At 53.7% G+C, this 14,903-nt stretch overlaps 1 protein-coding gene across 1 annotated transcript; it reads left to right on the top strand.

Moving 5' to 3' along the window:
• Window positions 1–2,240: 2,240 nt before the first annotated feature.
• Ackr3 (atypical chemokine receptor 3) lies at window positions 2,241–13,452 on the top strand. Its single transcript, XM_076865988.2, has 2 exons — window positions 2,241–2,336; window positions 11,569–13,452. The coding sequence occupies exon 2, from the start codon at window positions 11,590–11,592 to the stop codon at window positions 12,676–12,678; it is 1,089 nt and encodes a 362-aa protein (XP_076722103.1). The 5' UTR covers window positions 2,241–2,336; window positions 11,569–11,589; the 3' UTR covers window positions 12,679–13,452.
• Window positions 13,453–14,903: the final 1,451 nt, after the last annotated feature.

Genomic DNA, 14,903 nt, shown 5'->3' with positions numbered 1-14,903 from the left:
TCTGAGAAACAGGAAGGCTCAGGGTGCCAGCTTCCAGCCCAGCGCCTAACCCCTCCTGACAGGGAGGGAGCCGGGTGCAGCACCAGCCTACCCGGCTTTCTGAAAGACTCCTGCGTCCTGGCCCGAACTTGGGGCGGGTGGAGCAGCTGGGTGGTGACTTGGAGGACCTAATGCTCTCCAGTACTGCGACTACGTGAGGGCCAGGGCTGGAGCTGGGTGAGGGACGAGATTGGAGTGGAGCTGGGTGCGGGGCGGGGCTGCCGCTGGCTGTTGTGCGCTGGGTGCTGCGCGGTGCGGAAGCCTGCATTCTCATCCCGCGCGAGGGTGGGCCCAGACACCAGCGTAAGTGAAGTGGGTTCACCATTTTTAAGAACTATTTGCGTTTTCCTTCCTCCTTGTTAGCAATGGCATGCCTCCTGTCCTAGGTCTGTCGTCAGTGCAGCTGTTCTTTTGGCGAGAGCGCCCGGGGTCGGGCGGATTCAAACCCTATCCTAGCGGTGCGCGCAGGCTGTCCAACCCCAAACGCTTTCCCTGAAGGACAGTCCGCAATTAGAGCCAAGCCGCGCAGTCCCGGGAGGTCTGTGCGTTCCCACCAGGCTCAAAGCCTGGTCCCCTGGGTCGCACAGAGCAGAATGTTAGGAGCATTTCCCGGAGCCGGCCCAGGTCTCGCCTGAGCCCTGGATGTGAGTGGGCAGCTTTGCTGCATCTCGGGAGCTCGGAGCAACTGCGCTGGTCACGGCCCGCGTGGACGCGGCAGGGCGGGATTCCGTGGCCTCAGCCTGGCCCTGGCCTCCTGAAAGCAGGTGTGGGCTCCACCCCCGCTGAGCGGGTCTGCCGCAGGTCAGGGGAAAAATGCGAAGCTTTTATCTAAACAAAATATTGCTTTTGTTAAGAGCTTTCTGCACACAGAAGCTTTCCAGCCACGTGACACTGACCTTCCACTCCCCCAGATTCAGCACTTCGCAGTCTGTTGTTATTTTTAGTAGATGCATAAAAGAATCTCTGAAAACTTTTAGCCCCAAGAAAGTGTGCTTACAGACGGTGCCTCCACACATGGGTCCTCAACTGTTCTTAAAGGACTCCCGGAGAATCAGACAGCAGAGCGAAGGCCAGTACTGCACAGAACTGGCAGGAACAAGGGCCGTGAAGAGCAAGGTCTTGAAAGTCCAGCAGTGGGGGCGGGGAGGGCGGTGTAATTCCAGAGATTTGGGAGGTTGAGGCAGGAAGATCATAAGTTCAAAGCTAGTCTCAGCAACTTAGGGAGGCCCCGTCGCAAAAATTAAAAGAAAAAAAAAAGCCGACTGGAGAGGCAGTTCAATGGTGAAGTACCCCTGGGTTCAGTCCCTAGGACCCAAAGAAAAAGTAGAAGTTTGGATCACAGACTTACTGGATCATGGATGGTTTTACTAAGTGGGGGTGTTAGAATTATGACACTGGAACACATTTTTAGGTTCCTCCATGGACAGGACTTTAGCAATCTGTTTCTAGATAAGAATGTAGATTTTAATGATGATGATGATGTTGATAATGAAGTGTTTGCTGGACTCACCAGAGAGAAGACATTATCAAAGCCATGGATTAGTTCTTAATGTGTGTCTGGCACGGGGCAGACTGTGCAGAGCACTCTGAGAGAGTCTCAAGGATTTCACATCTAAAGAGCTTTACAAATAAATGTATAAAATATATCAAGATCTGTTATAAAAGTGCTTTCTTTCCCCCACTTTGAGTCATTTGGTGCAGTCCCGATTAGTTGCTCACATCAAAACGGAGACTTCTGTTTTGGAGGAATTAACAAAAGACAACACAGACTTAATAAACCAACACCAAAGTTCATAAGTTCAGGGTGATTTGTCTTGGGAACAAAGTCTTCCCTAGAGCTAGAGGCATTCAAAGGAACTCTTGGCGTTAATGGGATTATTAAATATCTACCTGAGACCAGATAAATATTTGATGATTTTGCAAAGCCCTGGGATTCCTTTCAGTTTTTCTTCTGCTGACACTTGCCCCCATGGGGTCTAGACCTTGTGGTTCATTAGATTTTGCAAATGAAAGAAGGCTGGGGTTTCCCAAGAGTGTGCGTGTGCAGGAAACCACACGGCAGAGGTTCACCAGAGGGGTGTGTGTGCTGGGTGTGTGCCTGCTTGCATGCCTGTGCAAGGGGGGCAGGGAGGCGCAGGGGAAGCCCATGAGGGCTACAAAGCTGCCACCTAGAGGCGCCTTTCTGCAGCTTATATAACACAAGTCTGCAGCTCCGGAGCTCACAGTTCCTCAAAACTGCTCAGCGCTGAGAGCAAGCTCACAGCCAGGAAGACAACCCGGAGCCCAACCAGCCCGAGGTAAGGAAGCGGTGCCCAGCAGCAGCCTGCTGAGGAAGGAAGCGGGACAGGCAGAGCTCTGGCTCTTAAGCTAAGAGGGCTTGTTGGGAGGACCCTTTCTGATTGCTGAGATGGGTGGGTGCCTGGGAGCCTGGTTTCTGGAAGTGCAGGCTGCACGTTGTTAACTCTGTGTTCAAAGTGCCTCTGCTGATTCGGGGCTTCACCTCTAGCTATAGAAAGCGCAGGGCACTGGCGCAAGGCAATTTCCAGGTGTATTTGTTGATTTGAGGAATCTGGTGTTTCTTTGCTGCTGTGGGTACTTAAGCTCCAGTAGGAAGGGACCTTTGGGAGAAGGCATACCGTCCGTTCTGCTTGCCCAGAGTTGGCATAGGGTTTAGCTTGGCACCACCGTTACCTGCTTTGCTTCTGATATATTGAGTGGGAACTAGAATTGGCTGTAACTTCGTAATTCCGGCAAGACAAACACTCTAAGGGGCAGCCTTAAGTGAACCAGAGGACTGGGTTAGAATCTCTGTGACTCCAGAATGTATTTGAACTCAACTCTTTGGGGGATTACCAGATCCTGAAGTCCGGAAGCTATAAATGGGAATGTTAAATACAACCCTGGTCTTCTTGTCTCTCAATTATATCCTTGCTAATTTAATTTAAGTATTTATTGTTCTCTTAGAAAGTGTTAAGTCCGACTTTGATGGGAAAAGAAAGCATCACACAAAAAGTCTAGTGTTTGATAATTTACATATATTCTTCAGGCAGAAGTGAATTTTGTTCCATTTTGTTAAGATGCATGTGGATTCCAGGGGTGGCTGAGGTCAGGAATGGGTGGTTAGCCAAGACTTATAACTTCCAGGGAGAAGGAGAAGTTGTAAAAGTCAGACTGGCTGTCTCTCCCCGTCTCTCCCTCTCTCTCTCCCTCTCTCTCTCTCTCTCTCTTTCTTGCCATTCATTTGCTCACAACAGGATTAATTAGTTTCTCCAAAGTGGGAGTGGGCCTCTGTAAATGGTTTACAGCCCTTTGAAGGTATCTGGGCAGTGACATCCCCTAAAACTTCAGCCTGCGCTCTCGCTGTGGCAGCTTTCTTCTTTTCTTCTAAAACGCAGATGCCGCCTTTGTGTCCTTTTATTTATTCCAGGAAAATGTGGAGATCAAATAGGCATGCCCAGCCCGGGCAGCGAGGCTGTGGTTTCTGATTTCGGGGCTTGCACTTTCTGTGGATTTTCTGGGATGAGCTGCTGGTCTTCCTCCCTTCAGAACAGGAGCTTAGCCCAGATGCACAGGCTCTCTCTAGGGCGGAGCTGCACATGGGAGCTCTAGCTTGGAAACAATTTGCTCTTTTTTTCCCTGTCTCTGCCATAAACACTTGAATCTGTGCACAACTGCTGAGCTTCAGCCATAGCCTCCAGGAGCCCGGGTGGGGGAGGGGATGCAAAAGCCAGGGAAATTGAGGAACGGCCATGTGTTGCTGCTAGTATTTTTTTTTTTTTAAAGAGCATGCATTGCAGTTGTAATTTTTAAAAAGCTCCAGAAAATTCCAAGGCAGCAGCTTCTGCTTAACTAGGTGAGGACTTTGGAGGTGAGTTTGCCCCATTTAACAGCAAGTCCTTGGAGAGTCGAGAAAGTATTATGATTTCTAATCAGGCCCAGAACAGGCCAAGTATAGGCTTTCTGGATGAAAGAAAGAAAGGGGAAAAAAAACCACCCTGCCCAGAACACCCTACTTCATCAGAACAGTGGCTTTTTGTGTGATGGTTTTGGGCAGAGAGCTCCTGTTTTCACGTCAACAGGAGGGAAGTGGTTGAAGTTACTCCAACCTGGGGCTGGAGGGCAGTCACTTTATAAACCGTAAGAGGAGAGAGCAGAGGGCTTCAAAGATTGCAGATCTTTAGGTTTTTTTCTCAGTGATTTTGTGGAACATGAATGGAATTTGGGGCCTGAAGGCATTTGCACTTTCAAACCAGGCAACCAGGGGGCTTAGCTTTACTCTTAGCAACAAGAATAGTATTAAAATGCTGTGCGGCTGGATCACGTGCATGCAGGTATAATAGAATGAAACCCCAAACTCTGTCATGTCTAGTGTTTTTTAAAGTACACACACACACACACACACACACACACACACACGGAGAGCTCCAGGACATATTCTCTATTATAAGGAAAGTAAAGAAAAGAGCAAGAGAGAGACCAGGATGTGCCCTGGAGGGTGTCCCTGATTTTAGTACTCGCATGCTCCATTTGATGAAGGTCCTTACAGAGAATCTACTAGTTTGGAATTACAAACCCTCCACCCCAACCCCCACCCAAAGACAAGAACAAAAACAACCATTATTGCTTTGTTATAAGGTGACAGTTTTGTGGAACTTCAAGTGGGTTTGGAAGCAGACCTTATTTTGTCCCAGGATCTTAGAGGGTGGAGGGGCTGTGGCTATCGGAGGTGGCCTTGAGCCACTGCTGGCCGGGGGACAGATAAGGCATGGGCAGGGTGGACTGCGTTTCCAGGGCTGTGTCAGGCAGATGGCCTCGCCTCCTCTCTTCCTGTGTCACGGAGGCCTTTGAAGACGTCTTCCTTCGGTGTTACAGGAAGAGCCTGAGGTTTCCCAGCGTCGCCGAGGGAAGCTCCCTGTGTCTCCTGAGAGCCCTCCTAGCCTGGCTGACCTCCCACTTGGTCCTAAGCTGGGTGGGAAGGAGATCTCTGATCACACTTGGCCAGCCCAGACGGCTGCCTTTGTGACCGGAGCCTCGGATCTGCTCTGCTGGGCACAGCTTTGCTCCCTGGGCAGCTGAGCACAATAGACCAGATCGGGTTTCTGGACGTGGCATTCATTTTATCCCCCAGATACTTACAGTGGGTCGGGCGTCCCACGTGTTGACGTGAGTTTGCCGAGCACCCCGTGAACAGGCGGCCTGTGTCAGGATGGGCGTGGAGTCTCCCCTCTGCATTCAGTGTTCTTCCTTTCCTCATATTTACTATGTTTTGAGTTCACAAATAAATCAAAGCAGTTCCCTACTTCCATAAAATAAGGTCACCTGGGGTCGTGATGAAGGTGTCATAGGACCACACTGTCTTGGCCCTGATGCAGACCGCTTCCCCTGCTGCCCTCAGGCCCAGCCACAGAGGCTGCAGGGCGGAGGCCTGTGGGTAGGAGGCCTGCAGGTTGGCGGTCAGTGTCCGGTGTCCCCTAGATCTAACCGGTTAAACAGTTAAATACAACAGCGCAAGTCGGCCGTGCAGAGAGATCTGATCTCAGTCCCTGGGTGTCTGTGCCCGCCTTGCCCTCAGTTTCCAGGTGCACACATGGCGGTGACAGGGACAGAAGGCCGTGGTCAGCTCTTACGTTAATACAACAATGAATTTCTCCAGGAAGTGCCCTTGCAGGGCACAGGCCATGAGTTACAGACAGATGCTAAGGAGGCGACCTGGAGGCTCAGGTCCAGACAGGCTCCACTTTATCTGATCTGCCTCCTGCAGAGCTGCAGGGCCCTCCTCCAAGGTGCCTGCGGTGGCTGCTCTGCACCCAGCCACCAGGGTGCCCCTGCCAGGCCTCTGGGTATGAGTGTCACCTTCATCCTCTAAGCTTCTTCTGCCCCAAGATGTGGCCTTGCTCAAGACCTTCTTGTGGCTGCTGAAGAGTCAGGCCAGCCTCACCTCCTGCCCACCCTCCAAGACCACTCTCACCTCCTTCTCTCCTTTATGGGGAGTCTGCCTCAGCCAGGCTGGGCGACTCCCCTGAAGTTCAGAACCCGCTTGGGGCCCCCTGGGCTGCCACTCTGGAAGCCCCCCATGGGTCACTAGATTGGGAGCACCTCCCCTGCTACAGGAGGTACCTGCCACCTTGCTTGGGCCTGGGGGTACCGTGCTGGTTTTGCACCTTCCTGACCTCCTCAGCTCTTGGCGGAGCGTGGGGGGGGACAGAGGGGGGGATGAAGCTAGTTCCTCACCTTCACCTGCCCCAGAGCAGTGCAGTGCCCTGCAGAGGCCTGCAGACCTCAGCGAGGATTCAGAAGAGGCCTTTGGGAAACCTAGGCCCAGTGTCGGCTAAGGTCACCAGCCTCGGGGGCATGATGACCACTGATCCACTTTGCTTGTGTGGCCATAGGATGACAAAGGAGACATGGTGGGGGGCACCAGGCTTGAGCAGGCACAAGGTGGGGTGGGGCATGGACTCCTGCGGGGGTCCAGGGGCGAGAAGGTGGAGGAGCAGCGGCCAGGGCATGGCCTCGGGGGATCTCCCCAGGCTGCAAGGGCCATGGAGAGCTGTTGAAGGCGTCCTGGTGAACATTAGCCAGACACCTGAACACTTGGCAGGCTCTTGAGGCAGCTAACCAGGGTGAGGACACGTGGGCCTCAGAGCAAACCGCCATCCCGCGGGACTCTAAACTTGGAGACTTCTAATTTTGGCCTCGCCCAGAGTGCTGGGGTGAGCTCAGGCAAACCCTGTGGGTGCAGCTAAATCCCTCAGGCTGCCCGCCGTGGCTGGGGCGGCGCCAGGGATGTGTGGTCATGATAACAAACCTCGGAAACCAGAGGCGAATCTCCCAGGAACATCCTCCTCCCAACACGGAGGGCCTCGCGCACCACTTGGGACTGGGAGTGGTGGGTGGATAGTCCCTTTCCAGGCCCAGGGCCAGTGGGGAGGGGCAGGTGATGCCATGTCCAGCGCTGGCCCCCTCCTGTCATGGTGGACGTGGATGCCGGGTGAGTGCAGGTGGTGGGCAGGGTCTTCCCAGCAGTGACCCTGTGGATGGCACTGGGCAGGAGAGAAGCTCAGAAGTTAGGAAGGCAAACTGTGTTTATGGGTTTCTATTCTCAGTGGGTTCTTTGGGGTCTACAAAAATAGAATACGAGCCTTAATTGTTCCATGGGTCATTCCTCCCTCTTTTGAAATTTACGTAATTTTTTATGTCAAATTTCAAATAACACAGAAGTTTATAGAGTAAAAAGTACAGTCTTCCTTTGTCCCCCTTTTCTACCCTTCCTGCCAGGGTCCCACTTACTGAAGACTCTGTGCCCTTGATGACGTACATTTGCATTTGAAAATACACTCGAGTTTTGCTTTTTCTCCTACATCAAAGGGATAATGTTTGCACTTTGCCTTTCACTAACAGCATGTCATAACTCTCCCTGCTCATGAAAAACACTGTCCCTCCCTTTTTATAGCTGTATTATATTCCAGAGACTATGCCATAGTTTATTGAATAGTTCCTCTGTTGATAGAGATTTATGTCATCTGCGATTTTTGCTAGTAAAAAAATTACTACTTCAATAAACATTTTGTATGCACATTTGGGGAAATGTGAGTATTTCAAGATAAGAAATATGGTTCACATATAAAATTATAAAATCCTAGAATGGGAAACATCCTTTACTTGGAGCCCTTCGCCTCTTCTGGAACCTCTGTGCAGATGCTGTACAGCCGAAGCCCGTGAGGTGGGTCTCGTGCCTCCTTCACAGGCGCGGGCACGGAGCCCAGATAGAGGCAACACACAGATTTATATCCAAAATTTCTCTTGCTCTCTGGCCTCCAGCTGGCAGGAATGAGCTGTGGTTGGTCAGCAGCAGGCCAGTGCCTGGTCTGAGTGGGGTGGGGTCTCCTTCGGGCCTCCTGGTTGTCAGCAGTCCCTGCTGCCAGCATAAATAGACCCATGGCTGCGTGAGGTCTGCGTGCGAGGAGCGCAGTGGCCCGTGGGTCCTGGTGGCCTGCAGTGGCTCTTTCCCCAGGACCGGGCAGTCCCTTGGCTTTGTGCAGGGCGCTCCAGGAGTCGCAGCCCCTCTCCCTCCTGCCTCCGTGCTCAGGTCCCCTGGAGCTTTGTCCCTGGCTGAGGCTCCTTTGCCTTCCATCTTCTGTTCCTGGCGAGGACTGAGTGGCCCTGCCTAGGCCGTTCTAGGCAGGCAGCTCTCTGCTCCAGGGGGGGACAGACCGACCGGGAGCGGCACTGGACAGAGTGTCCTTCCCCCCAGGCGCCCACAGTGGTCCCCATGATGCAGCAGGTCCTGTTCTGGACAAGGGACGGTGGTGAGGTTTGGTTTTTGACTTTTTGTTGTCCTTAGTTCCCACCTGAGCCGGTGGAGGGTCTGATCACGCCATGCTACTTGGTCGCCTTTCTCCTGGACTGGAGCCTTCTGCGGTGGGGAGGAGGGGTCCTCTCGGGCCCCAGGAGAAGGGGGTGGCCAGGGTGTGGGCCTCCGGCTCCCATGGCAGTTGGGTGCGTGCTGCTGCTCCTCAGACCAGTTGGTGCCCAGTGACTGGTGGCTGGTCACCTGTGCTCAGGGCCAGCGGGAGCCTCCCTGTCTGCTCCTTGCTCCACCTTGGATGGCAGCTGTCTCTCTGCCCCACATCTGCCACGTGGTGCCACCCCACATCTCCCACGTGGTGCCACCCCACCCCTGAGGGGAGAGAGGGTGTGGCTGGAGGGTGGCGTGCCTGTCCCAGTGAAACTCCAGGCCGGAGGGCAGAGGCAGGAGCCAAAGGCTGGATCAGAGCCCCGAGCCTTCCCAGTGCCCGCCTCTGCTCTGGCCTGGAGGATACGGGGTTGGCAGCTGCCAGGTGCGGGGGATGAGTCAGAGATGATGTGGGGGAGACGGGAGGGGCCTGGACGGTCACTGCTCAGCCCCAGGAGGAGGTGCCTCTCGTCTGGGCCCCTGCCTGGGGCCGCTCTCCCTGGACTGTGCCAGGGCCCAGTGTGGGTGCTCTGGAGGGCAAGGGAGGCCAGGCCAGAGAAGCACCCAGGTGTGAGAGTGGGGGTGGGGTCAGACCCAGGGGCAGGCTGTGAAGGGCTCAGCGTCCTTCCTTTCTTTGGGCTCTAGGATTTAAGGCTGTCCCTGCCAAGGCCCTGGGCTGTGCCAGTGGGGACAGAGAATGGGCGGAAGCCACCTCCAGCAGAGCGCTCTCAGGTCCGGATGGCTGTGGGGCTGTGGTTTGTCCTCCATCCGGGCTCCTCTGCTTCCAGTGCGATGAGGACGGATGGGTTTGGGGGAGGGAATGCCTTAAACCGAGCTGCGCTGCAGATGCTCCACTGTGAGGACATGGGAAGGAGGGGCAGGGCGCCGCCCAGGGTGGGCGCTCTGCCTGGAGCCACGAGGAAGAGCAGAGGTAGCGTCCATCTGGAGTCACAGGTGCAGGGTGGCAGGGTGAGGGCAGCCCAGGACACTTGGTGGCCAATGGAAGGTGGCAGGAGTAGCTTCGAGGAGTCTGGGGCTGGTTGGATGCTCTGAGGCCAGTCTGGGAGATCAGGGCCCGTCTTCTGGCAGCACCTCTGCAGCCCCATTGGGTCAACGTCGTTCTGGAGTCCTTGAAGCTGTGTCTTAGGTCAAGACCACGTCTCCTTGTTTGGGTTTGTCTGTCCTGACTCCATCTTGCCCTCTGTGGGTGCCCTCCTGTGCCTGGGGGTCACTGGGCTGTGGGGTCCTTCCTGGCTGCAGGGCCAGTGACCCACTCCATGGTGGAGCAGAGGGGAAGTGGCTGCCACAGAAAGCCCAGACCTTCCAACAGCACAGAGGACACAGAGGCTGGGTTGGGAGGCCAGTGGGGAGCGCACAACCACCCACGTCCCCTGCACCCACACGGGAGCCGCGGGGCCTGCCAGTCTGCCTGGGTGGCATTCAGGAGTGGGCCGCCTGCGGAATTTGGAGGCTGTGGAGGGGCTTCTGGCGGGCAGCAGGTGTCCTCCATCCTTAAGGAACTGTCCACGCTTTCCTGAGGAGCGCCTGATCTAGGTGCGTGTTCTCTGCCAGCTCCTGGGCCCTCTCGGGGTGGGGGGGGGGTTGTTATGCAGCCAGTGAGAGCCAGTTTCCCAAGTGAGAAGAGCCTTTCTGCTCAAGGGGAGAAGCTGATTGCTTCCCCTGGGCCAGTGGCAGGTGGCGGGTCATTGAGCATCTGCTACCTAGAGATTCCGTCCGGGTTAGGCCCTTTGTCCCTAAGGAAAGCTGAGGTGGGTGCTGCTGTCCTAGGGCAGCAGACACAGGCAGGGTAACCAGCGAGTCTGAAGTTGGACACTGCTGGGTGGAGGCGCCAGAATTCCCACCTGGAATGTCCCTGCCCTGGTTCTCAGACAGTTGGCAAGGCCACCTGACACGCACTGACCCTCTTCTAGGAGTTGCTATGGGTAACCCGGAGTCACTTTGGGAGACTGACTCTTGGCCAGTCAGCCCCTGTGGCAGGTGACAGAACTGCCACCTACCTAGAAGGGACGAGTCAGGGCTGGTGTCCCTGGCTTATACTCCCTACCCACCTAGGACCACAGCCTTGACTTCAGGGCTGTCAAGGGACAGAAGGTCACTGAAAGACAGCTCCTGGCCACTCTCACGGTATCTGTGGAGCGTCACTCCAGAAGCAGGGCTACCTGTGGCCGAGCCCTCGCTGGCTGAGAAGGGCTGACCGTGGAGCTTGCTGGCCTCAGGTCGGGTTAGCAGGAGAAGCTGGCAGATCGTCGGCTCTGCAGAAAGGCAGCAGGTGGTGACCTCTGAGCCTCGGGTCTTGGCACACATTGCTCCTGAAGCAGTTGAACAAATAAAGGGAAACTACACCAAGGCCAGGGCTGAGGCAGCTGGTTGGTTGCCCTCAGCTGATGTGGCATGGCCAGCCCCGAGCCTGTGGTTTTGGGGTGCATTTGGGCTGTGGGAATTGCACACATGCTGGCCAAGCTCCAAGTGGCCTCATGACTGAAGCAAAGGGGCCCAAGATTTAGGTTTGCATATGAATTTTGCAAAAAGGTAATAAGCGCTAAGTCATGTTTTACATGCAAATTGGGTTGAGGATTTGAAATGCTTTCACCCAGACACCAAAGCGGGACGCTTGCAATTCAACATGGCAGGGGCAGACCCACCCTGCCATTCTTGGGGGACCTAGATAAAATAGCTCCACCGTCCCCCGCTGAGAAGGAGCAGGCCTCCAGCACTGCAGTGGCCAGGCTCAGCAGCCTGACGTTTCTTTGGCCCTGAACCGTGTTGATTTCACACCCTGGGCACAGCCAGGCTGATGGTGTCTTGAGAACACAGCTGTGAAAAGATAGAAAACAAACACTGTGTCCGTCTTTGGGCATGGTGTGGACGAGACTCTGGGTGTTTGTTTATGTGACACAGTTCTCATGCGGTTGTTTTCTTTTCTCCTTTCTTTGTGGGATACCTCAGAACTTGAGCAGAACTGCTGGGCCTTATCAGGACCCTGGAGCAGTGTTGGGACTGGAAGTGAGATTCTCTGATGAGTGATTTCTCTCTCCCATCTCTCTGGCTTGCTGTAGGTCCCTCTCACTCCCCACACCATGGATCTGCATCTCTTTGACTACACGGAGCCAGGGAACTTCTCTGACATCAGCTGGCCATGCAACAGCAGCGACTGCATCCTGGTCGACACGGTGCAGTGCCCCGCCATGCCCCACAAAAGCATCCTGCTCTACACGCTCTCCTTCATTTACATTTTCATCTTCGTGATCGGCATGATTGCCAACTCTGTGGTGGTCTGGGTGAACATCCAGGCCAAGACCACAGGCTACGACACCCACTGCTACATCTTGAACCTGGCCATCGCGGACCTGTGGGTAGTCATCACCATCCCGGTCTGGGTGGTCAGCCTGGTGCAGCACAACCAGTGGCCCATGGGCGAGCTCACCTGCAAGGTCACGCACCTCATCTTCTCTATCAACCTCTTTGGCAGCATCTTCTTCCTCACGTGCATGAGCGTCGACCGCTACCTCTCCATCACCTACTTCACCAGCACCTCCAGCCGCAGGAAGAAGATGGTGCGCCGCATCGTGTGCGTCCTGGTGTGGCTGCTGGCCTTCTGCGTGTCTCTGCCCGACACCTACTACCTGAAGACCGTCACGTCTGCTTCCAACAACGAGACCTACTGCCGGTCCTTCTACCCTGAGCACAGCATCAAGGAGTGGCTGATCGGCATGGAGCTGGTCTCTGTTGTCTTGGGCTTCGCCGTCCCCTTCTCCATCATCGCTGTCTTCTACTTCCTGCTCGCCAGGGCCATCTCGGCATCCGGCGACCAGGAGAAGCACAGTAGCCGAAAGATCATCTTCTCCTACGTGGTGGTCTTCCTCGTGTGCTGGCTCCCCTACCACGTGGTGGTGCTGCTGGACATCTTCTCCATCCTGCACTACCTCCCCTTCACCTGCCAGCTGGAGAACGCGCTCTTCACGGCGCTGCACGTCACGCAGTGCCTGTCCCTGGTGCACTGCTGCGTCAACCCCGTGCTCTACAGCTTCATCAACCGCAACTACAGGTACGAGCTTATGAAGGCCTTCATTTTCAAGTACTCCGCCAAAACGGGCCTCACCAAGCTCATCGACGCCTCCAGAGCGTCAGACACAGAGTACTCTGCGCTGGAGCAAAGCACCAAATGACCCACCATGCAGAGCCTGGGACAGGGAGCTTGTGAATGTGGCCTTGGGCCACATGGTTTCCACAGGAGAGCAAGGGAGCTTTGGGTCTTGATGCCCAAGTGACATGAAGAGGAGAAGGCGTGACATTGTGCATCTTCCTCTGTCCACACCAGTGCAGTTGTCGCCCGGCTGTGCACTCTGACGCTTTGGCAAAGGCAGAGCTGAGCCGTGCAGCCAGCGCTGTGTGTCCAGCCAGCTTCAGGACAGGCTTGCCTGGACGTCTGTACATAGAACCTCCTGGGCTTCCTGAAATTGTTATATGGTGATTTGTATTTAAGTTTTAAGACTTTATTTTCTCACTATTGGCGTACTTTATAAATGTATTTGAAAGTTAAATATATTTTAAATATTGTATGGGAGGTATAATGCTGACATACTCAGATTGATGTAGTATTAAGATTTAGTTTGACTTCAGTTGTGACTAAGGATGACATTAATTGTTAGCTGATTTAAAATTTTATATATATATAAAGATATATGAATATATAAAAATATATGCCAGTCTTGGCCAAAATGTTTTATTTACAATAGTTTTATATCTGTGTGGTGTGTTGTACCAGCACAGGATATGGAACAGAAACTGCTCTGTAAGGCAGTTTGGACGTTAATAGTATTGCAGAGCTACATTTAAAGCAAAAGAAGACCGTTCCAGGCTGCAAAACCTGTGCACAAAATGAACAGAGTTCTCTTAATTTGTAAGTTATTTTTTTTAATAAAGAATTTTGTTTCCTAAAAGTGCCTCTGAACCTCATTTGTGAAAGCGTGCTTGCATTAGGTAGCATTCATGGCCATGCTCTGTGGACGCATGTGGCACATGCAGGCCCGCCGAGTAAGTATAAAGAGAACTACCACCGAGCCCACCGGAGGGTTAGTGGGTGCATGACATGAAAGGCACAGATTCAAGGTGCTGAGTATTTTAGAAGCTCTTCAGCGGGTGGTGTGTTGGGGAGGGAGGTAGCAGGCGGTGCAGTGGGAGGTCTGCGGAGGCAGAAGGGGTGCAGCCAATGTGCGGCCTGCATTGCCAGGACTCCTGTGCCACCAGGGCCACTCGTCACAGTCCTCACGCCATCTCTGCTGAGGGTTGAAGGCACAAGTGCTGCTTTCCCTCTCCTTCTTAGGAGTCCTCTGACTGACACTTCCTGTGCAGATTTTCTCTCCCATAGACCAGCTAATTACAGTGGTCCCCTGTCGTCTGCACCAGATGCATCCCAAGATCCCCTGAAACCTGGAAGGTCCCCAACCCTTAGGTATACTACGTATATTTACTATGTCTTCTCCTAGACATACACACCTATGGCAAAGTTTAATTGATAAATTAGCACAGAGATCAACAACAATTACTGAAAATAAAATAGAATAATTAGGGCAACATTCTGTAATAAAAGTCATAAAACTTGGGAATCATGTATTTCTAGAATTTCCCATGTAGCATTTTTTGGGCTGTGAATAACTGAAACTGCAGAAGTGAGACTGAGGCTAAGGGAAGGCTTTTGACTGCTCTTGAGACAAGGAGCAAGCTCCTGGCTCATGCATTTCCACAGGAACCTGTGCTGGGAGAAGCCCTTGGAGGAGCACTCTTGGAACTGCTAACCTCCACACACAGCCACAGGAGCCGCAGACTTCTACAGGCCTAGCTTCTGGGTGGGAGCTCAGAGAAGGGCCCTTCCCATCCCAGTGCCATCCATGGAGGTGGATTCTTTTGAGAGCTGGGGCTGGTGCCCTATTGGATAGACTCTGCTCATATGGGCTCACCAATACTCACAGTCCAGGGTCCTGGGGGGCCACAGATGGCACCATCTGCAGGGGGGCACCTATTTCCTGCGAAGGCTGCACAGCCTGAGTTTTGAGGCCAGGCAGTGGCTTGCTAACTCCAATATGCTTGACACACCACGTCGCAGGTGCACACCCATTGTCATGAGTGCTCCCCGCTCCTTCTAGAAATCCCCTTTGCAGTCCTGCCTGGGACTCCAAGACTTCCTAATGGATCCCAGGTTATTGGGACCCCAAAGCTTTACTTTGATTGAATTGGGCTTTAACACTCTTCCCTGGAGCGATGTCAAGACTGGACACACAGGTCAGGGGGTGCAGAAGGTACCGCAGGGAGAGTGCTCATCCTCTAAGATGGAAAGGGACCTCTGTCCCACCCTACAGATGTGGACATGGAGGAGGTAGAAGGAATCGTGTCT

Source organism: Callospermophilus lateralis, chromosome 9, assembly GCF_048772815.1.
Source record: "Callospermophilus lateralis isolate mCalLat2 chromosome 9, mCalLat2.hap1, whole genome shotgun sequence".
Classification (NCBI taxonomy): Eukaryota; Metazoa; Chordata; class Mammalia; order Rodentia; family Sciuridae; genus Callospermophilus; species Callospermophilus lateralis.
The sequence above is the reverse complement of the archived record's forward strand: the minus strand, read 5'-3'. Positions and strand labels throughout refer to the sequence as shown.

Excerpts from the sequence above, each read along its gene's own strand:
- Ackr3 (XM_076865988.2), top strand. The coding sequence starts at position 11,590 with ATGGATCTGCATCTCTTTGACTACACGGAGCCAGGGAACTTCTCTGAC.